Source organism: Corythoichthys intestinalis, chromosome 14, assembly GCF_030265065.1.
Source record: "Corythoichthys intestinalis isolate RoL2023-P3 chromosome 14, ASM3026506v1, whole genome shotgun sequence".
In the NCBI taxonomy this organism is placed as follows: Eukaryota; Metazoa; Chordata; class Actinopteri; order Syngnathiformes; family Syngnathidae; genus Corythoichthys; species Corythoichthys intestinalis.
Genome location: NC_080408.1, coordinates 16,333,980 through 16,358,345, shown reverse-complemented (window position 1 = coordinate 16,358,345; position 24,366 = coordinate 16,333,980). Strand labels below are relative to the sequence as shown.

Here is a 24,366-nt window from a genome sequence, read left to right as displayed (position 1 = left end):
TTCTCATTGTCCTCCTCTCGTTACACCCGAGCTCTTTGCCAGCACTGTTGCGTTTCATTTTTTCATGGCAGAAGCAAGGCATCACGCATGAAAACCTTTATTTTTTTAATTTATTTTGTTCTACCTGGACATCACAGCTGCAGACGTGAAAGGCAGCTTTTGTCCTCATGCAGCCTGATGTTTCAAAAGGCTCGTGGGAAAAAAATAGGGAGAAAGTGGGAAAGGCATCACAAGGTTGCATCACAAGGCAAATGTCATAGTTGAGATGACAGGGAGCAGACATTTTAGAAGAGGAAAAAAGAAGCTTTGACTGGGAGGAAAAAGTATATCAGAAGAAAGATAATCAAAATATTGTTTTAAATGTGTGGTGAAATATATTTTGTTCACTATTGAATGAAACACTTTGAGGACTAGGGAACCTGCCAATAGTCTTGAATGTAAAACAAAATAGTATTTTTTAGTGTTGCTAAATAGTCCGCGAATATTTGTTTTCAAAACCAGTCCTTGCGCCATGTTTTACAACAGGTTGTAGTTTGATCACTCAACAAGCCACAAATTTACTCATTGACTAAGATCAATATGGGATCTTGTCCAATTCAAACAGCTGCAGGAGTGCACACACCTCGGCCAAGCTCCATGTCTATTTACAAGATGCGCATCACTAGGAATCGTGAACAAAATTAAATGGTGAATAAACCATGGAAATAAATGCAAGGTTTTTTAGTATTAAATTCCAGTGCTTTTAATAAGAAAAGTCCTGCTATATTGAAGTTTGTTCAGTCCATCGACCCAGTTCAAGTGGAGGGCCACACATTGGAGGAAAACAACTAATTTGCCAATTTTCTGTCCCTGATAAGGACTACTTGGCTGACACATCATTGGTAAGTCGTACGATCAGTACTGAATGATCATTTACCCCTCTTGACCTAAAGAAATAAGTATAAATTTAGATAGAGTACCATGAAATCGATTTGAATCGTAGGGAAAAAAATGGTTTGTTTATGTGTTAGAGTATTTATCAAAGTATAAAAGTCACAAGTTCAATGTCTGGGAAAGTATGCAGCTGACACACCTATCTGACACTATTTACCAGCCTCCCAACCGCTTCCCCTGTAGCGGGATAAAAGTTGTACAAATACAGGTGTGACGGGTGCTCCCGTTGGTTTTTGAATAATTCCCTCCAAAAGCATGAAGTTGTTCATCGTGTTGGTAATGCTCTGTGGGCTTGCCACAGCCCAGCACAACCCTCAGCTGCGGCACGGCAGGACGGCCATCGTGCATCTCTTTGAGTGGCGCTGGGCGGATATCGCAGCAGAGTGTGAGCGCTTCCTGGGGCCCAATGGTTTCGGGGGAGTGCAGGTACTTCACTCCGATAATTGTTTAATTTAGTCCACTGCCAAAATATCATCACTGTAACTCTGCATTTGAATTCTAGTCCTTTATTTCTAGCACGCATGGCAAAATTTATCGTGCATAAGTGGATCGGTGATGCTATATTTTTTAGGTACCTGTGCTTTGGACTAATTTTCTTTTTAACTCTGGATAATATTAGCAGTTTAATTAATTTCTGTTGGCTATAGTAGCTGTTTTCATTATCTAAATAAGTGCAGGGGTGCTGAAAGTCACTCGCAGCAGGGGGTGCTGAGGATCTTATTTTGTTTTTCCCGTCCAAAAACAGCTGTTTTGGTCCAACTTTGTCATGATTGCGCTCTTTTGTCATACAAAGTGTGCACAATTCCAGTACACACACATTCTGGATAGTTTACATACTACTACTACTAGGCTACTATAAAGACAGCATTCTATTTCACCTACAGGGTGTAGGGTTGTTCCGATCATGTTTTTTTGCCCCCGATCCGATCCCGATCGTTTTAGTTTGAGTATCTGCCGATCCCGATATTTCCCGATCCGATTGCTTTTTTTTTTTTGCTACCGTTCAATTCCAATCATTCCCGATAATTTTTCCCAATCATTTACATTTTGGCAATGCATTAAGAAAAAAATGAATAAAACTCGGATGAATATATACATTCAACATACAGTACATATGTACTGTATTTGTTTATTATGACAATAAATCCTCAAGATGGCATTTACATAATTAAAATTCTTTCTGTGAGAGGGATCCACGGATAGACTTGTGATTTTGTATATTGTGACTAAATATTGCCATCTAGTGTATTTGTTGAGCTTTCAGTAAATGATACTGTAGCCATGCCCCAATGCATGATGGGAAGTGGAACCATGACTGTGTGTAGTGGTACCAATTGATATATCTTCTCTAGGTTGGGAAATAACATAAGGTGTTAAGAAAAAGATTAATTGCTACCTTGCTTCCCCACATCTCTTCCCACGATATTTCTAATCTTAGGTAGAGGCATTGTAAGGCTTTAGCCAATTAAAAACAGGCTCCAAACGCTGCCTAAATTCACTCTACTCTTTTTACGCTGCCATTTATATCTCTATATGGGCAAAACGGCGCCATTACAGATTGAGCGCGACATTGCGTGAGTGGGTCGTGCAACGCATGCATTAATAGCGTTGAATATTTTAACGTGATACTTTTTTTTTTTTAATTAATCACCGCCGTTATCGGGATAAATTTGATAACCCTACCTTAAGCCTAAACTAAAGACTCTGGATGAGTGTAACATATTATGTCTGTAACGTTAAATACAATTAGAAAACGATTTAATTAAAAAATATACTGTATATATATTAAAACTGGCATGGCCGATATTTTTTTGCCGATACCGATACTTTGAAAATGACGTGATCGGACCCGATCGACTGGCATCTCTAACAGGGTGTGTTGACGTTTTTGTATTGGAAATAAAAGTACCCGTGTATTATAATGCAAATATCCGTAGCTAGACGGCGCAATGACACACAAAGACATTTGAAAACTGAAACTTTGAAAAGGTCCAATAAGCCTCTGTTTAAAACCCACTTTTCAAACACTAAAATAAATTGCACACAAATATCCAACAGCGCTCTGCACCACGGCAGCTCAACAGCAACAACTAACAATGGTATGGCTACAATGCAAGCTATTTGAAGTTCTCCACCAACTTTTCCTCGCTGGGCATTATTATAAAATATCATAATCATCTTCATTTTTGATCTCGAATTGAACTTTAGAAAATTTTGCTGTTTTTTTTTTTTTGTAAAGAAAAAAAAATCGCTCATTTGTTTTTGCGCCATGTTAACACTTTCTCTGTCAATACTTTTCCGTTCCAATTGCGCCTTATTCAACGTGACCTGTTGGCAAGCAAGGTGTCAGGTGGTGACCATAATATAAACAAAAAAAAAACCTTTCGTTTATAACATTCAGTACATATATTTATCCGCAAAGTTAAATACGCTATTGTTTCAATATGTTTTGTCTAGTGATTTATTTTTAACAAAAAAAAAATAATAATAAATAAATAATAATAATAATAATTTAACAAAACACCTTGCACCCCAACACCAGGGGGCGCTGCAGCACCCTCAGCACCCCACTTCCGCGCCACCGAGTAAGTGCATCAATCATGACAAAGACATTGCACATATTTATGTGTGTTCATAAGAGTGTCACTGTCATTTTTGACTTGATTATTTGGACGTGATTTTTTTTTTTTTTAATGTGAAAGTTGGTGGGGATCATGAATTACAATTTCATAGCAATTCATGACACATAGAGTACTGTAGATGAGGTACATAAACAGAGTTCAGCCTTAAAGGGGGCAAGAAGTGCATTGGGTGGGGGGGCAATGATTATTTTCCTATTCCTATATTTTGAATAAGCCTATGGTATACTCCATTCATGCAACATGTAATCAGTGTTGTTAATAACGGCGTTACAATATAACGGCGTTATTTTTTTCAGTAGTGGGTAATCTAATTAATTACTTTTCTCATCTTGACAACGCCGTTACCGTTACTGAGGACGGAAAGGCATGAGTTACTATGCGTTACTATATTGGTCGAAAAGTCTGAGGGAGACGGACTCACCGAGACGACAGAGCAGAGCAGGAGTGTGGAGGAGGCAAGAAAGGTGTGACGCCGAGCAAACGCGATGCTAGGTAGCTCCAATAATACATGTTGTAGCCGATAGCCTGCAAACTACGCCCGCATGTTATGGTAGATATGGTAGACATGGTAGATATCACATGTACTGTATATAGATATAACTAGATGCAAAATGACAGACATGGCACTAAATGCGTTAGTAGACAGCCGCCATCTTGAAGCAGTAGACTTTTTAGGACGGCTCTGTTGTAGAGAACCTTCCTAGCGAACTTAAGTAACTTTTTATATAAAATACTTCTAAATCGGCAAAATCTTGACTTGAATCTATCTTTAAATGATGAAACAGTTTTAAAACTTTCATATGTCGAAAGTAGAGAGAAGGGAACTAATGCAATAATGGGAGCAATTCTAACAACTTTTAACAGTTGATTCAGGGTAAAGAGTAAATTAGGGTAAAGAATTGGGCTCGGGCCAATTGTACCAAAAACCTTCACAAAAAACTTCACATAGTGTAGTCAATGTTTTTTTTTTTTTTTTTTTTTTTTAATTGAGGAAAAAAAAAAAAAAAAGTAATTATCACCAATTACTTTGCCAAGTAACTAATTACTCTTACATTCAGGTAATTGAGTTACTAACGCAATTACTTTTTGGGAGAAGTAATTTGTAACTATAATTAATTACTTTTTTTTCAGTAAGATTAACAACACTGCATGTAATCATCACATAAATCATCATGTCCGAGACAGGTTAACTACAAAAAAAAACAAGTTTTATTCCTACAAAAGCTATTGTATTTTTGCCCTTTTGTAAGGGCATAACCATTCTGCTACGAGGTCCAAGATGCAGGGTGCTCTTCAGTCTATTACAAAATAAATATTCTAAAAGGTCTGGTGACGGATCTGCTTTAGACCAGTTTTTTAAAGACATTTTATAGCTAGTACAACCGCAAAATTACTCTGCTATCCGAGTACTACCATCATTAATGCTGCCAGGGTTGAACTTCTGAGCCGTAAATAGCATTGAACTTGAGCGTTCACTACCAGTTCTCCCAATTCAAATGAATTGGACTTCTATCGCCATGACTACCTGGTATGCATTAGTGCAGTAGGCCAAAATACTCCAGGGGAAAAAAAGCATACCGGTAAGTTATATTTTCCTAAGCCAAAATTTGAGCATTACCACTGTGCATAGATTTTAGGGAAGGAAAGTACAGTACCTAAGGATTGAGTTAAATGGTATTACACAGGAGTCTATTGTGAAATGTTGTTTGAAAAGCAAAATTGATTCCAAAGTGAATAATTGTTTACTTTAAAATCATCTAAAACAAATAGTTGAAAAATAAAAACCCTTCCATTTACAATATTTACATTGACAGTAATAAATACATAGCTAATTATTCTGAACATTATTTCCTGATAACAGTTAATTTACTACTAGATTTGACAGGAAGTGCTTTTATTTTAAAGTGCGACCAAGTTGAATGAGACGTGTTTTCGCCTCAATGTCTTTGTTTTATGTTGAACTGCAGCATTTCAAGCAGAAAATGTTCAACTGGGCATTTTGCTGATCATTGAAAAGATTCCACTACCTTACAGAGTCAGAAACATATGGCTCATGAGCCTTATTTGGCCCTTTTGACAAGCGCATCTGGGTCCCTGCTGACACAGACTGCACTCGACATTTCTTGCCCTCTCAACACAGTGCGCGAATTGAATTGTGCCGTTTATCACTATTGTGAGGGCCAAGGTTCCGATTAATAACAGACGCTTGTACAATGCATAGTAATCTTTTTGCTGGTCCTGTTTGAATTTACTCCCGTGTGTTTGCTCAGATCTCTCCTCCCAACGAGCACATTGTGCTGAACAAACCCTGGAGGCCATGGTGGCAAAGGTACCAGCCTGTGGGCTACAAACTGTGCTCCAGGTCCGGCGATGAGCAGGAGCTGCAAGACATGGTGACTCGATGCAACAATGTCGGTGTCAACATTTACGTTGACGCCGTCATCAATCACATGTGCGGGGCGGCTGGCGGTGAGGGGACGCACTCGTCGTGCGGGACCTGGTTCAGCGCCAGCACCAAAAACTTCCCCGACGTCCCCTACAGTGACTGGGACTTCAATGACCGCAAATGCAAAACAGGCAGCGGTGAGATCGAAAACTACGGGGATGCCAATCAGGTGAGGAATACCACATTTCCCAACAAAGTGAATATGCTGTTGACTATTAGGGATGCACGATATCCATTTTTTGAAACCGATACCGATATCGATAACTTCCTGCTCCTCAAAGCCGATACCGATATCGATAACCGATAATTTTTTTTAAAAAAAATGTTGACCTGAGTTTTTGAACGCCTGGAGGTTTAAAAAAAACGGCAACAAAAAAACTGGTGGATTCAACATAGATTTGCCTTGATCTCAATAGATTTTTCATAATGACATGAGCAAAACAGAGTGTTTCACTTTTGCACTGCCCGACAGCCAGCTAAGAATGAATGCACTTCCATAAACCACAAGGCTTACAAGGCTTCTTTTCTTGCTTTTATGGGAAGACACTCGTCTTAATATTGTGAAAGTACAACAGAAAAATACATATTCAATACTCAATTTACAACAAACTGAACAATACACTTATATACACAACTATTATATGTATAGCATAGCACACTAGCTTGAGCTACTATAGTATTGGCTGGCTTCTATAACACAACAACTGATGAAGCTCTGTACATATGACCCTTCACCACAGAAGTAAACATATATTGCATATCCATATGTTATAGTAAACATAAATACTTACAGACATATATTTCCGAGGCGGAAACGTAACAGAAAGCACTCACGATTGTCAATGCTACCGCTAGACACTGCAATGTATAAGTGAATGAACCAAACTAATGTAACCAAAAATAGATGCAGTGAATTATTCTGACCAGCAGGTGGCAGCAATGCCCCGCAAATGGTCAACTGATTTCCTATACTAGTGTGTACTGTAAACTGTAAAGCCAGCACAGTACATATTATCAGTCCTATTAATAATGTTACTGGATTTATCGGGATGACGAAAAAATTCCTACTATCGGACCGATAATTATCGGACCAATAATTATCGTGCACCAGTATTGACTATGCTCATGTTTTTTCTTGTTGTGTACTTGAACTAGTAAATACAGCTGATTATGTAACAAAGGTTGGTCCATGTGTACTTGCTAGATTAATGGTGTTGATACTTTCTATTTTTTTCCTCTTTTTTTGCCGTTTCACAGCACAGTATATACAGTAAATCAATTCAAATTGAATACCAACCAATGTCTGATTTAAGTGTAGTGCCTCACTTTGTATATGGCGGAAAACACAAACAAGACTGAAAAAGCAGTTGCTGCTCTTGCACTCCTCTTGAAAAGAAACTGCTGTATTTTAAGCCATTGATAGAACAATATGTCTATAAGCTGCCATAGCAGATTTATTGCACATTAAGCCCCCAAACTATTTCAAATTTGCCCGTTTTACCCTGAAAACCCCCGTTTACAGACGTCGCGCAACTGCTTTTTTTTAACCCAGGCATAAAACTACGGTAATTAATTATATTTATCATTCAAAATGTCTGTCATTTTTAGCTTAGGATCATTAATTGCTGTGTAATATTTTATTTAAAAAAAAAAAAACAAAAAAAACAACTTTAAAAAATGATTCACTCGCATATTTTAAACAAATGACGTCACAATGAAAAAAATGGCGTCTGTAAAAAAGTCAAGGATATCTACCTCATAACTATCGCTTAATTGTATTTTTTTTGTTACTGTCGCATTTTCTCCGATGTTAGATGATAAATAATCGGTTCAAACAAAATTGAAAAAATAAGTTTAAAGGGGTATATATATGAAACAGAACATCTCAACCACTCCTTGATGTCTGCGATTTCTGCATCGCGACCCTTGTTATATTGCCATGTTTCACCCATAAAATCCCCCAAAAATCCAGCTGTGGGCATTCACAACTGTCTTGACACTCAGTGATACATGCTACATGGAGTTTTTGGATCGAAACAAGGTAAGCACGCGATAATATCTCGTTAAAGTCATGGTGTCTGTAATTCTGCTCTCGCGTGCTCTCGCCTCCTGGTAGGGTTTTGCTGTTTAAATAACTTTTTTTTTTTTTTTAGAAAATGCCCTCCTATTAAATTTTTTTCTTCCCCCAGAAATTTGAGATTTTAAGCTTTCCAATGATGTATCACACATGCATATCGGACAATTTTGAAATTTGGCCAAATTGGGGGTGTCAGAGCAGAACTTCAAGTCACCTGACACCTTTCTGCCATATTGTTTTGATAGCTGTTTGTTGACAAATGTCCGGAGATTGTTTCCATCAGTGCTATTCCAAAACCATTCATTTTCTTTGTTTCCCCTGTCATTTCCATCTCCAGGTGCGCGACTGTCGACTAGTGGGCCTTCTGGATCTCGCCTTGGAGAAGGACTATGTCAGGGACAAGGTTGCCGAGTTCATGAACAAGCTTATCGACATGGGTGTGGCTGGGTTCAGAGTGGACGCCTGCAAGCACATGTGGCCCGGAGACCTGGCTGCTGTCTATGGCCGCCTGCACAATCTCAGCTCCAAGTGGTTCGCCGAAGGTGCCAGACCCTTCATTTTCCAGGAGGTACTCATTGAAAACAGACTTCTGCAGTTTGAGAGTAACTCGATGGCTTCAATTGAGCGTTTTGGCTGGATTTGTGATGTATGCTTCAAGTGATACAATTGCAAATGCCAATTAGAGTGAAACATATGGATAGGCTGAATATACAGTAGCTTAGTTTAACTGTCCATAGTTGGCTGATATAGGCTCCAGCATGCACGCAACCCTCGTGAGGATAAAGCCCCTTTCACACAAATATCTCGGCAAATTCCCGTGTAAGGTGACGTGGGATATGATTGCGTCATCGCTTTCACACATGGAGAGATATCTCGGGAATGACGCATGTTGGACATTTTCACAGATTTGTTCCATGTTGTGACTGGGCGCTCTCTGTGCGGGGAAGGCTGCTGGCGCGATTTTTTAACCTGGACATTATGTCATTTTTGGTCGGCATCTGCTGTCACATTCTGTTGGTCAGATCTTATTTTGTTACTGTGGGAGCGTTCCCGATGTCGTAACTGCAGCAAATTCAAGCTCATCAAGACTGTATTTAAGCTCGGGCGATCCAAGAGAAGGGTGCCGAGATATTAACTTGCTGGACGCCATTCATCACCTTGTACTCTCGAATTTCGTGCATTTGCTAGCTTGTTCGTCTGCCGCCATTCTTTTGAAATATCCTACGTTGTCCTGGTATCTGGGTGTGTTTGTTCTGTCGCCTTATCAGCTCTCTGCCTACCGCTTAGGTTAGTCTTATTGATCCCCGTCGACTTTCTGTCACGGACCCATTGTGTTATTCCAACTTTTCCACGATCGCGTGTATTTTTGTTTGTATTTAATAAACCCTTGAACGCGTCCCTCCATTGTTTTCTGCTTTGCCATATAACCTTGTTTCTGCAGTTGCGGACCCTAATATCGGCAGCAAAATAAACCACACATTTCCAAAGATGGGCGATGGTCTCTCTTCCTTGGCTCTACGATCCAGGAGCAATTTAATTTCGTTATGTTTTCTGTTTAATTTTGCCATTTCCAGTTTGCCAGGTTGATAATTGTGATGTTTGCTTACCGCTTTTTGTCTTGCTGCGATGAAATAGGAAATGACGATCGACCCGCTGTGATGTTTACGGCATCAGCCATCGTGCTGTGACACGGGAATCAAACGCGTGCTTTCACGCATGCCTCGTCCCAGACATAACACTAAGACGCGACGCTTTAAAGTCGACCCGGGAAATTGCTTCCACACACAAGGGCTACCCGTTTAAATCATGGGATTTTAACGGTGTTCAGGTATATGTGAAAGGGGCTTTAGCGGTGAACAAAATGAATGAATTGCAAGGCAAGGCAAGGCAAATTTATTTATATAGCACAATTCAACACAAGGCAATTCAAAGTGCTTTACATCACATGAAGATCATAAAAATCACATTTAAATCAACACAACGTAGAAACGAAGACAAAAGATCGCATTTAATCACAGAATAAAAATAAATAAATAAAATAAAAATAAAACAAAAAGTACTACAAATAATAATTGAAATCAGCAATGGAGATAAAAACAAGAGGAATAGAAAGCAGGTAGATTGAAATATATAGACAGTTATAGATATTCAGTGCTAAACAAAAGCGTTTTTAGCCCTGATTTAAAAGAGCTAACAGTTTGAGCATACTTCAGACGTTCGGGTAACTTGTTCCAGAGGTGAGGAGCATAATAACTAAATGCTGCCTCACCCTGCTTGGTTCTTGTTCTTGGAACATGCAGAAGACCGGTTCCAGATGACCTTAGGGGTCTAGATGTCTCATAGGACTCTAACAAGTCAAGCATGTATTTTGGTCCAAGGCCATTAAGTGTTTTGTAGACGAGCAGTAGTATTTTATAGTCTATCCTTTGACTTACTGGAAGCCAGTGTAGCGATTTCAAAACTGGTGTAATGTGGTCCAGCTTCCTTGTATTTGTGAGGACTCTGGCTGCAGCATTCCGTACCAGCTGCAACTTCCTGACTGATTTTTTATCAAGACCTGTAAATATACCGTTGCAATAGTCCAATCTGCTGAAAATGAATGCATGCATAAGTTTTTCCATGTCTTGTTGAGTCAGAAGCCCCTTAATTCTGGTTATATTTTTTAGGTGGTAATAAGCGGATTTAGTGACGGACTTTAAATGGCTATCAAATTTTAGGTCTGAGTCAATAATTACGCCAAGGTTTCTGACTTGATTTGTAGCTGTGAGTGACATTGTGCTAAGTTGGCTGCTTATCTTTGACCTTTCCTTTTTTGGCCCAAAAATGATCGCCTCTGTCTTCTGCACATTTAACTGGAGAAAATTCTGGCACATCCATTCATTGATTTGATGAATGCATTTGCTCAGGGTGACTAAGGGACTATAATCATGTGGGGACACAGAAATGTACAGTTGTGTGTCATCTGCATAGGCGTGATAGGAGATGTCATACTGTTCCATTATCTGAGGTAACGGAAGCATATAGATGTTAAATAAGAGTGGTCCAAGAAAAACAGTTTTGAAAAAGTTTGAAGGAAGGATGTCAAGGCAGCATGTTGTGGTCATGCAATGCAATGAGTTGACACACCGGTGTCTGTTCTAACAACACAAATATACAGTATATTTAAAAAAGCCAGGGTTACTGTCATTTATACCAACAGAATCAAGATGCAAGACCAATGAAATACTAATAGTTATATTTTTTTCAGAAAGATTTTCGAACAGTCCTGAGAAATGTCGCATTTCACCAACATTTTCAAAGTTACATGCACTTACTTAGGTTCCATTTGTATGTCTGCACATTTTGTATCCCGTTTCAATGTTTACAAAGTTATAGCACATTGGCGTCACTTGCAATATACGTTTCAAATAGATATCGACATGTTATCCAGCTTTACTGGTAATTAAACAAGTAAAGATAAGATACTTTACCTGATGAACTACAGTCTGCTGCATATAAACACAATTGGGAGACCTGAAATTTTGAACCAAAAGCAAGCTATGAGTGAAAATGTAAAGGACACACCGCAATGGCCTAACTTTGGTGTGAAAGGTATGTGTGGGTGGGGAGACAATTGGGGAGTAATTGGGAAATTGATCATCTCACTTTAGGGAATGGAAGATGTAGTCCTAACTAGGAGTGTGAACCTCTTGGTACCTCATGATACGATACGGTTTGCGATATAAAGCTCACGATAACGATGATCTGACGATATGGCGGTACAACGATTATCGATACATTGGTCAGGAAATCATTCTAGGATATTCTAAAATCAACTAATAAACAGAAAAACAAGCTTCTGCTGTGAATTGGAATGAGTTTATCACTAGTGGACGTTCAATCCATTTGAACTGGGAGGGTGGCAGCGAATGATTCGCTGCCACCCTCCCACTTCAAATGGATTGAACGTCTATGGACGTCAGTGGCAGCCACTGCCAGGCAATGAGATAGTTTTGGGCCATTTAAGGTCATTTACCTGTTGATTTACAGTTACTTCCTGTTGATTTTGGGATATTTTATGGGTCACTTCCTGTTTATTTTGTGTTACAAAACAGAAAGTGACCTGAGTATCACCCAAATGATTAGGCAGTGACTCAAACTCAACAAGAAATTACTTGGAAATGCCGTAAAATGAACAGCAAGTGACCTGTAAATGACCTTAAAATCTGACAGAATGACTGTGAATGCTCTGGTTTTGAATGAACGAACGTTCCCAGTCTAAATGGATTGGGTGTCGAGCACCGTCATGGCAGCCTTAGAGTTAACTGATTATGGTGGAAGATTTGGTAGCAACTTGTTGGTTCCTTTTTTTTTTTTTTTTTTTTTTTTTTAAAGACATTGACACCTTTTTAAAACGATATCTCGATTATTACAGTAGCATATCGATAACCTTTTGGGATACAAAGTATCACGATTTTTTTTCAATATTTTGTCACACTCCTAGTCCTAACACATCTGATACAAACTATTTGTACTCTGGCCCTTAAGGTAATTGACCTTGGAGGCGAGCCCATCTCATCTCGCGAATACTCCCATCTGGGACGAGTGACTGAGTTCAAATACAGCGCCAAATTGGGAACTGTCTTCAGAAAATGGCATGGCGAGAAGTTGTGCTACACCAGGTACTCCGCCGTGAGAAAATGAATCCTGTTTACAATAGTACCGATAGCCTATATTTTGAGGTGGGCATAGCATGAGAAACAGTATGTGGTTGGGTGGCACAAGCTTAACCGGAGTTTAAGTGGTGGGGCAAGGGGGCCAGGCTCCCCCTGGTGGCTGAAAAGTGTCTTTGCATGTAATTGACTTTCCTATATATGATTTTAAAATTAAGAATTTTCCGGTAAAATATTGTCTATAAATGTTGTAAAGCAATAAAACAAACAACAACATTTAATGAAATGTACTAAAAAATATTTGGAACCGATCATATGACTAGCACCTTAGACGGTCATTTACTTTGCTTAGCCAAAACCATGTGAGGACTACAGAGGCAAGATAGATATACGTAATGTTTTTCAAACCTAAGCTTTCAGAAGCGACACCAACTACTGAGCAATAACCAAAGATTGAACCAAGCCCCACTAAAGACGCTAATTATACAACATAGCCACCACCGGTGTCTTGCCAGTGTAGTTATTCCCAACAAAAATTGTGTGTCACACATAAGTTAGGAGTTATGTCGACTTAAACAATTAATTGAAGCCAGAAAAGAACCACAGTTATATACTCTGGACATCGAAGTTTATTCAACTGGAGAAACGCCATACAGGACTTGAATTACAGTAATAACAGTTATAGGTCATCCAACAAGTAACAGTGAAACATTGTTATTTTTTTTTTTTTTTAGTTTATCACGTATGTTACGTTATACGGCAGAATTTTTTTTATTTTTTATTTTTTTATGGATGGGCCATTGTTTTAAAACCTCGTAATGTTAACTACATTACCAAAACACGGAAATCAAGAAAATCAGTGCAGCGCAGTGGCTCCGCCCAGGGGATACAATTTTTGATGGGGATAACTACATTGGCACGACACCGGCAGACGTACCATATTCAATGGATGAAGATCTTGGCGAAATGCATAACTGTCCTGAGCAGCCTAATTTAGAATTCCCCTAAAGAATGATTGGGGGTGGGGGGACACATGCTAATTTCCAAGTTATTACTATAAATATTCTTGAAAGTTAATTTTACTGTTCACACTGCATTTTGGGTTCATCAACATGTTGTGCCCCCCAGCCCCAAAAGTCAAACTCCGCCTATGGGCACAAGGTGTGCACAATTATTGCATTATCCACGTTTGATTCCTACAGCCCATAGCCTTTAGTATGCTGTAAGCACACCCGTTCTATTTGATTGATTGATTGATTGATTGATTGATTGATTGATTGATCGATCACGTAAATATCTTCCAGTGGTGGAATGTAATGAAGTAGTACTACGTCACTGTACTTAAGTACATGTTTTGTTTATCTGTACTTGAGTACAAATATGAAGTGGTACTTTTTACTTTTACTTCATGAAATTTGGCAGCAAATACAAGTATCTGCACTTTTTACTTTTACTTATTTTCTCATTGTGAATTGATAGTTTCGTTTTCATGCCTCCGGCACTATCGACAAGCCCCGTGCAACTATACTGTAACCAAGCACTAGATGTAGCAACACTAGTTCAAGCAGATTAGGCAGGTAAACAAGATATTGTTCGATAAAAACCACCGCATTCTTGTACAGTAGGTGGCGGTATGCACTTGATAGTTGTTTGCAATCTACCATTAAGCTAGGTTTTGGAGTTTTTGAGCTTGTTAAGCTTCTGTTTATAGTGCAGTCAATTATATTGCTTGTTTTTTCCGTTCTGCACAGTTTTAAACAAAACTGAGCAGTCAATGAATTTGTATGTATGTACAGTATAATATTTATGTATATTACATTTTTGCATCGGAAGAAAATACTTTCTTTTTACTTGTAAGTAAATTTTGTAAAGTACCATTTTACTTTTGCTTGAGTATTTTTTTTTCTTAGAAACTTGTACTTTTACTTAAGTAGTCTTTGCAGCTGTATCTGTACTTTTACTTAAGTAAAAAAGCACTTCACCCACCACTGCTTTTTCCAAAGATTTTCACAACAGTCACTTGTAAACTTATTTACTAGATACTGTTTATATATACTTTATGAACAGAAACTGGGGTGAAGGATGGGGTTTCTTGCCCAACCACAATGCTGTTGTATTCGTTGACAATCACGACAACCAGCGAGGCCACGGCGCCGGTGGTGCGTCTGTAGTCACCTTCTGGGACTCGAGGCTCTACAAGATGGCCATGGGGTACATGCTAGCCCATCCGTATGGCATAACCAGGGTCATGTCAAGCTTCCGCTGGAACCGGCACATTGTCAATGGAAAGGTTCTCAGTTACTTTTCAATGCTTTGACGCCTAGCCATTTATCTATCCATCATTGATTTTTATGTGCCCTTGTCATCCTTTCTCAGGATCAGAATGATTGGATTGGACCGCCGAGTCATAGCAACGGAAGCACCAAGTCTGTTCCAATCAACCCTGATCAGACCTGTGGAGATGGATGGGTGTGTGAGCACAGATGGCGTCAGATCAAGTGAGGATATTCTGGATTCCAACACTTCTGTTATGTTGGTTCTCCACTATAACAGATTGCTTTTATCTGTTTTTACTGTTACTAGGCAAAACACAATGTGTCTAAAGACTTTTCTCTGTCAAAATCTTTCAGAAACATGGTCATTTTCCGTAATGTCGTCAACGGACAGCCTCATACCAACTGGTGGGATAACCAGGGTAACCAGGTCGCCTTTGGCCGTGGTAATCGTGGTTTCATCGTCTTTAACAATGACAATTGGTGAGCCTACATGCAACTGAAATTACGTAAAAGTATGTCCTTTGGTGTCAACAGCGGAAAACACTCCCCCCCCCCCAATGTCAATAGTCTTAGTTATCCACGTTGGCCTTCTCGCACTATTCGTTGTTATCTAGGTTTGCATCTTCAATTTGTAGCGTTAGTGTCATAACTTTAGTGTGTAGTAATGAGTTCTTGGCCTGGCATTATGCAGATGAGATTCCGCTTTCTCTCCATAAAATATTACACTGTTTTTATTTGTGCAACCTGCCATATTTACTCTGATATATTGTTCTGTGAAACCATCTTATTTACTTTAGAATAATAATTTCAAAGCCCTTGAGTTTGTTGGTATCCATATTTTTAAGGGTCCAGGTCCCAAAGGCAGTTAGATTCTGAATAAACATACAATATCCCTAGTGCATATATTTAGGTTCGTAGCAGTGTTGTCACAGATTACTTAATGATTTAATTACTGATTACGCCTCAAAAAGGTAATGTAGTTACTTTTATAATAAAGTAATCAGTAAAGTAACAGTTACTTTAAAATTTATCAGTTACTTTTTACCAAATTTTCTCCCTTTGCCACTTCAACAGAAGAATGACAACAGAAAAATATCATCGCATGTAACTGACTTTCTGATAACTGAATTTAAAGGGGAAGATAAGAATTTTTCACATAAGGCTTAATCTTCGAGTTAGCGGAGGTTTAATAAGTCAGTGGAGTTGATTGCAACCACCATTTACTCGCGCTATTTCAGCCACTCCGGAGCCCTGAAACTAACAAATAACTGACAAACTGCATGGAATTTATTGAAATCAACGCCACCGACTAATTAAACGCCGCTAACTTGAAGAGTAAGCCTAATGTCAAAAATTCTGTTTAGGGTTAGGGTGAATAGCATATCTGTGCCAATGTAAAACAATGCAAATTGACTCCACAATAATCAACATCACACAAATGAATTGCACAGTGCAATAAACACAAAGGTGGAGCGGACGCGCGCTCATATCCTGAAGTGTGCCGTACACACACGCGGTCAATTTGGCCACTTAACGTGGCGGCAATTAACCACTTTACACTCAGACTTACATACAACCCATCCAAAAGACTCTAAACGAACACGTCACCTCATGGTATAATGTGCAACACGAATATGATGTAAACAATGCTTGGCAACTTAAGAGCGATGACTACCTGTCGTTGCAACGGCAAAGCTATGTAGGGGGTCCAACCTATCACTGGAACCCTCTTGAATGAAAGAAAAATACAATACCTAACCCTACAGTGGGGCAAATAAATATTTAGTCAACCACCAATTTTGCAAGTTCTCCTACTTGAAAAGATTAGAGAGGCCTGTAATAGTCAACATGGGTAAACCTCAACCATGAGAGACAGAATGTGGGAAAAAAAACAAAATCACATTGGAAATAAATTCTTTAAAAATCAAACAAACTAGAGTGGAAAATAAGTATTTAGTCACCTACAAACAAGCATGATTTCTGGCTGTTAACGAGGTCTAACAAGGCTCCGCTTGTTACCTGTATAAATGGCACCTGTTTTAACCCATTATCAGTATAAAACACACCTGTCCAGAATCTTAGTCAGTCACACTCCAAACTCCACTATGACCAAGACTAAAGAGCTGTCGAAGGACACCAGAGACAAAATTGTAGACCTGCACCAGGCTGGGAAGACAATCTGCAAATAGGTAAAACGCTTGGTGTAAAGAAATCAACTGTGGGAGCAAGGTGGGATCGAGGTATAATCTCCCTTGATCTTGGGCTCCATGTAAGATCTCACCCCGTGGCATCAAAATGATAACAAGAACGGTGAGCAAAAATCCCAGAACCATACGGGGGGAACTAGTGAATGACCTACAGAGACCTGGGACCACAGTAAAACAGGCTACTATTAGTAACACAATGCGCCGCCAGGGACTCAAATCCTGCATTGCCAGACGTGTCCAGGTCCGTCTGCGGTTCGCTAAAGAGCATTTGGATGATCCAGAAGAGGACTGGGAGAATGTGTTATGGTCAGATGAAACCAAAATAAAACTTTTTGGTAGAAACACAGGTTCTTGTGTTTGAAGGAAAAAGAATACTGAATTGCATCTGAAGAACACCATACCCACTGTGAAGCATGGGGGTGGAAACATCATGCTTTGGGGCTGTTTTTCTGCAAAGGGACCAGGACGACTGATCTGTGTAAAGGAAAGAATGAATGCGGCCATGTATCGAGAGAGCAAGGGCATTGAAGATGAGACGTGGCTGGGTCTTTCAGCATGACAATGATCCCAAATACACAGCCAGGGCAACAAAGGAGTGGCTTCGTAAGAAGCATTTCAAGGCCCTGGAGTGGCCTAGCCAGTCTCCAGATCTCAACCCCATAAAAAATCTGTGGAGGGAGTTGAGAGTCTGTGTTGCCCAACGACAGCCCCAAAACATCACTGCTCTAGAGGAGATCTGCATGGAGGAATGGGCCAAAATACCAGCAACAGTGTGTGAAAAGCTTGTGAAGAGTTACAGAAAATGTTTGGCCTCCGTTATTGCCAACAAAGGGTACATAAAGTATTGAGATGAACTTTTGGTATTGACCAAATACGTATTTTCCACCATGATTTGCAAATAAATTCGTTAAAAATCAAACAATGTGATTTTCTGTTTTTTTTCCCCACATTCTGTCTCTCATGGTTGAGGTTTACCCATTTTGACAATTACAGGCCTCTCTAATACTTTCAAGTGGGAGAACTTGCACGATTGGTGGTTAACTAAATACTTATTTGCCCCATCGTAAATCCTAACCCTAAACCCGTACACAGATCAACATTCCCTAGCACATCTCAACAAGTGGCTGCACTCGGCTCGAACGTGCAAACGTGATGGCAGCCTGGCACACGCCTTTCAGTCCCAAAACACTTAGCGCGTCTGACTCGAGACCAAAACGAGGTAACAGTGAGCGGTTACCATGGAAACGAACACGTACCTGGAACATTTCTAGCTTTTTCTATTCAAAATGCTGCATACATTATGAGGCAATAATAAAATAGTAACGCACAGATACTAAGGAAACTAACTTTAATCAGATTACTGGTTTGGAAAAATGAACGCATTCGATTACTCGTCACTGAAAGAAAGCAATCAGATGACAGTAACTTCGTAACGCGTTACTGACAACAATGGTCCTTAGTGTGTCATTGTGGTCTATAGTCTCGACACAAAAAATGATCACAACTTTGTCTTTCATCTTTAGGGACCTCGATGTGACCCTCAACACCGGCATGCCTAGTGGCACCTACTGCGACGTAATCTCCGGCCAAAAGGAAGGAGACAGATGCACAGGAAAGCAGATCTACGTTGGTGACGACGGTCGCGCCCGATTCCGGATCGGCACCAGAGATGAAGACCCCTTTGTGGCAATTCACACCGAATCTAAATTGTAAACACTTGCTATGTTGAACAAAGTATCACGAGCTATGAACAAAAGTGCCATTAAAGGGGCTTTGTGGTGAAAAGCACTCTTCTTCTGCTTTCTCTTTTTTTCCTGGTGCCTTAACAACATTATCATGTTAGCAGAGGTGTTAAGTCTATTACGCTGGGGCGTGAAGAAGGGGGAGTTGAGTTCCTGTTGGTATGTGGATTTTCTCTGAACACTCGGGCTTTCAGTCAACTTAAAATGACATTTGTATGAAGGGATGAATGGCCGGGTTATCTCAAGCTTTCTGTCCTTTGACTTGGTGAGTAGATGGCTGTAGAGGGGCTTTACTAGTGAGAACCAGTTGTCATGTTGACCAGTAGATACAGTGATATAAAAAAGTATCTGAACCTTTTGGAATTTCTCACATTTCTGCATAAAATCACCATCAAATGTGATCTGATCTTTGTCAAAATCAAACAGATAAAAAAAACTGTCTGCTCTAACTCAAACCACCCAAACATTTCTTGGTTTTCATATTTTAACGAGGATGTCTGGCATGTCTGGCATGAATCACTGTCTTTAGGTCATGCCACAGCGTCTCAATGGTGTTCAAGTCTAGACTCTGACTTGGCCACTCCAGAACGTGTATTTTGTTCTCCTGAAATCATTCTAAAGGTGGTTGCCAGCCAATCGCAGGGCACAAGGAGACATACAACCATTCACGCACACACTCATACCTACGGACAATTTAGAGTGTTCAATCAGCCTACCATGCATGTTTTTGGGATGTGGGAGGAAACCAGAGTTCCCGGAGGAAACCCACGCAGCCACGGGGAGAACATGTAAACTCCACACAGGAAGGCCGAAGCCCGGGATTGAACCCTTGATCTTAGAACCGTGAGGCAGACGTGCTAACCACTCAGCCACCGTGCCGCCTTTTGAATTCATTCTGCTATTATTGATTACAAGTTATCCGGGCCCTGAAGTAGCAAAACAGCCCCAAATCATGATGCTCCTTCCACCATGCTTCCCGGTGGGTATGAGGTGTTGAAGTTGGTGAGCTGTTTCACTTTTCCTCCACACATGAAGTTGTATGTTACTCCCAAACAATGCAACTTTGGTTTCATCAGTCCACAAAATATTTTGCCAAAGCTTCTGTGGAATGTCCAAGTGCCTTCTTGTGAACATTAAATGAGTAACAATGTTTTTTTTTTTTTTTAAAGACTGCAGTGGCTCCCTCCGTGGAGTCCTCTCATGAACACTATTCTTGGCCGTAGTTTTACATATAGTTGATGTGTGCACAGAGATATTGGACTGTGCTAGTGATATCTGTAAGTCTTAAGCAGACACTATAGTTTTTTTTTTTTTTTTTTTTTTTTTAGTTTTTATTACCTCTGAGTATTCTGCGCTGAACTCTTGGCATCATCTTTGGTGGACAGCAACTTCTTGGGTGAGAAGCAACAGTGCCAAACTCTCTCCATTTGTAGGCAAGTTCTCTGACTGTCGATTGATGAACATCCAGGCTTTAAGAGATGATTTTGTATCCTTTTCCAGCTTTATACAAATCAACAATCCTTGATCGCGGGGCTTCAGACAGCTCTTTTGACCGAACCACAGTGCACATCAGACAATGTTTCTCATCAAGACAATTCTTACCAGGTGTGTGTTTTATAATGGGCAGGGCAGCTTTAAAACACTAAACAGTGATTGGGCACACACCTGACAAATTATTTGGTAAAAATTGGTTTCAATTGCTCTTTAAGTCTCCTTAGGCAGTGGGTTCACTTATTTCCCCCTTCTGTCATTGTTTGCATACTATCCTCATTAAAATATGAAAACTTATAAATGTTTTTTGGTTTTAGTTAAAGCAGACACTGTTTTTTTTTTTGTTTTTGTTTTATCTTTGTGATTTTGACAAAGATCAGATCACATTTGATGGTGATTTTATGCATAAATGTGAGAAATTCCAAAAGGTTCAATTACTTTTTCATACCACTGTACCTGAGTGAAATTTTTTGCAATCGATCACCCCCCCCAAAATTTCTCTGCTCTTGTTCTTGTGTTCCAACCTACATATATGGACATTAAGGTCCAAGAACCCAACAGTGCTGTTGTTGAGCTGCAACAGAGGGCAACTTTGTTACCATGCTGCAACGGAGAACAAAAGGTGTGTCAGAAAGGATATTCTCACAGATTCCATAGAGAAATATTTAGTCTAGTGGTGGCAGGGTATCAAATCAGAAAGCAATTGGAGGCAAATAATCACCATAATTCTCATCTTTTTTCCTGTCAGACATCTCTTTGATCAGGTGGATGTCGTGGATACACCCTCGTTGGCCTGTGGATGTCCTTTACACACTTTCCTCATCCACTGAGGACTTCGTGCCATCAAAGTGTCACCGCTGAGAGCTCCAAGCTGGACTTGGGAAAGAAAATGAGACTCCACTGCAGAGGATTGCTTTCTTTTCATTTCTCACTTTCTCTTTGGCCTTTCCTTATGACACCTCACCTATATTACTCTGGACTGAGCAGCAGCTACCATAGTTCAGACTGTGAAAAAGGTGATCCTGTGCTAGAACATTCTACTCATCTCAGTCGTCATGGCAATGTGACCTAAAAGTGGGAAAACGAAAGAGGGTATATAATTTCAGAGCCTTCTGGAGATATGGATGTTGAATGCAGCCTTTTTTAAGAGTAATTGTCACACAGGTGTTGGCTTCGGAGAGACACAGAGGACATCAGGTATGGTCAGAAGTGTGGTGGTCAAGATTATAGGATCTGAGACCAAGAACTTAGCAAGAATAACACTGCAAAGGGCACTGCAGTCGTTAAGAGTTGGCGGGGACTTGTTATTTTACAAGGTGCTTTTTAACTATCATCAATTTATGAATTTGAAGAACAAAAAAACAGACCTGGGCTTGACAGAAAGTCCAGGAAGTCCAAGGGTGGGTACTTCATGGGGCACATCATCCGTTAAGTACGAATCTGCTGCAATATTCAATATTCTACCCAACAGACAGAGTTGGACATAGATGACCAAAAAACCCATAAGAAACATTTTTCCTTGAATACATTTGAGATCTTTTCAGAGGTTCTTCAAAATAAACTTGTCCGCGAAATATGCATGTTAATAAGCTTCCAACAACAACCTAATGAAAATATCATTCAGAAGCACGTCATGACATAGGCGGAGTTTGACTTTTGGGGAAGGGCGGGCACAACATGTTGATGACCCCGAAATGCAGTGTCAGCAATAAAATTAACTTACAAGAATATTTATAATAAAAAGTTGACAATGAGCGTTTTTTGTTTCCCATCATTCTTGAGGGATATTCTAAATGAGGCTGCTTAGGCAATACTTTTCGCCAAGATCGTCATCCATTGAATATGGTACGCCCTCCGGTGTCGTGCCAATGTAGTTACCCGAGTAAAAAATTGTATTCCTTGGGCGGATCCATATGGAGGTAGATTTGTGTCTTTATTATTCAATCAAAAAAAAAAAAAAAAAAAAAAAAAAAAGGTGCTTCAATGAAAGAAAAAAAAAAGTTGCTTCAATCAAAATATATACAGTTGTGGTCAAACGTTTACATACACTTGTGAAGAACATAATGTCATGGCTCTCTTGAGTTTCCAGTTATTTCTACAACTCATTTTTCTCTGATAGAGTGATTGGAACAGATACTTCTTTGTCACAAAAAAAAACATTCATGAAGTTTGGTTCTTTTATGACTTTATTATGGGTGAACAAGAAAAAGTGATCAAATCTGCTGGGTCAAAAATATACATACAGCAGCCTTAATATTTGGTAACATGTCCCTTGGCCATTTTCACTTCAATTAGGCGCTTTTGGTAGCCATCCACAAGCTTCTGGCAAGCTTCTGGTTGAATCTTTGACCACTCCTCCTGACAGAATTGGTGCAGTTCAGTTAAATTTGATGGCTTTCTGACATGGACTTGTTTCTTCAGCATTGTCCACAAGTTCTCAATGGGGTTTAAGTCAGGACTTTGGGAAGGCCATTCGAAAACCTTCATTCTAGCCTGATTTAGCCATTCCATTATCACTTTTGATGTGTGTTTGGGGTCATTGTCCTGTTGGAACACCCAACTGCGCCCAAGACCCAATCTTCGGGCTGATGACGTTAGGTTATCTTGAAGAATTTGAAGGTAATCCTCCTTCTTCATTATCCCATTTACTCTCTGTAAAGCACCAGTTCCATTGGCAGCAAACAGCCCCACAGCATAATACTACCACCACCGTGCTTGACGGTAGGCATGGTGTACTTGGGGTTAAAGGCCTCACCTTTTCTCCTCCAAACATATTGCTGGGCATTGTGGCCAAACAGCTCGATTTTTGTTTCGTCTGACCACAGAACTTTCCTCCAGAAGGTCTTATCTTTGTCCATGTGATCAGCAGCAAACTTCAGTCGAGCCTTAAGGTGCCCCTTTCGGAGCAAGGGCTTCCTTCTTGCACGGCAGCCTCTCAGTCCATGGAGATGCAAAACACGCTTGACTGTGGACACTGACACCTGTGTTCCAGCAGCTTCTAATTCTTGGCAGATCTGCTTTTAGGTAATTCTCGGTTGAATCTTCACCCTCCTGACCAATTTTCTCTCAGCAGCAGGTGATAGCTTACGTTTTCTTCCTGATCGTGGCAGTGACAAAACAGTGCCATGCACTTTATACTTACAAACAATTGTTTGCACTGTTGCTCTTGGGACCTGCAGCTGCTTTGAAATGGCTCCAAGTGACTTTCCTGACTTGTTCAAGTCAATGATTTGCTTTTTCAGATCCATGTATGTATATTTTTGACCCAGCAGATTTGATCACTTCTTCTGTTCACCCATAAAAAAGTCATAAAAGAACCAAACTTCATGAATGTTTTTTGTGACAAAGAAGTATCTGTTCCAATCACTCTATCGGAGAAAAATCAGAGTTGTAGAAATAACTGGAAACTCAAGAGAGCCATGACATTATGTTCTTCACAAGTGTATGTAAACTTTTGACCACAACTGTATTTCCAACCGAAAAAGGTACTTCAATCAAAAAAAAAAAAAAAAGTGTTCGAATGCAAAAATAAATTTGGAAATCAAAAAAACTACCAAAAAAAAAATTAACGTGAAAGCAATTTTTGATTGATTCTTTTTTTGATTGAAGCAACTTTTTGATTGGAGTAATGTTGATTATTGTTTGGGCCACATTTAGGCTAGGCCATTTTTGTCTTTATTATTCAATCCAGAAATAAGTTTCAATCAAATTTCAATCATAGAAAAAGTTTTTGAATGCGAAAAAATATTTGAGATTGAAAAATTTGCATTTGAACACTTAATTTTTCATTGAAAACATTTTCTTTGATTGAAACAATCCTTTTTATGTTTGGCCCAAATTATGGGTAGGACATTTGTGTCTAAATCATTCAATGACAATATATATATATATATATATATA

General features: G+C 39.5%; 2 protein-coding genes across 3 annotated transcripts in view; one reads left to right on the top strand and one right to left on the bottom strand.

The window, feature by feature from the left end:
• The window catches only part of LOC130929535 (collagen alpha-1(XI) chain-like), a 540,279-nt gene that overhangs the window by 188,410 nt on the left and 327,503 nt on the right, over nt 1-24,366 (bottom strand). The window lies entirely within an intron of this gene.
• Nucleotides 1,091-22,374, top strand: LOC130929536 (alpha-amylase-like). Of its 2 annotated transcripts, XM_057856737.1 has the most exons (10): nt 1,091-1,359; nt 5,846-6,190; nt 8,436-8,666; nt 12,626-12,759; nt 14,818-15,040; nt 15,127-15,248; nt 15,381-15,506; nt 18,757-18,942; nt 21,011-21,088; nt 21,215-22,374. In XM_057856737.1, exons 1-10 carry the CDS (start codon nt 1,189-1,191, stop codon nt 21,294-21,296), a joined length of 1,698 nt encoding a protein of 565 aa, XP_057712720.1. In that variant the 5' UTR covers nt 1,091-1,188; the 3' UTR covers nt 21,297-22,374. The 2 variants fall into 2 exon arrangements, with proteins under 2 accessions (XP_057712720.1, XP_057712721.1); XM_057856738.1 differs by lacking the exons at nt 21,011-21,088; nt 21,215-22,374 and having other exon boundaries at nt 18,757-19,038.

Bases quoted from the DNA above. Each gene is read 5' to 3' on its own strand.
- LOC130929536 (XM_057856737.1), top strand. From the start codon at position 1,189: ATGAAGTTGTTCATCGTGTTGGTAATGCTCTGTGGGCTTGCCACAGCC. The intron at 8,667-12,625 runs GTACTCATTGAA...CTGGCCCTTAAG, and splicing joins GACCCTTCATTTTCCAGGAG to GTAATTGACCTTGGAGGCGA. The intron at 21,089-21,214 runs GTGTGTCAGAAA...TTTTCCTGTCAG, and splicing joins GCTGCAACGGAGAACAAAAG to ACATCTCTTTGATCAGGTGG.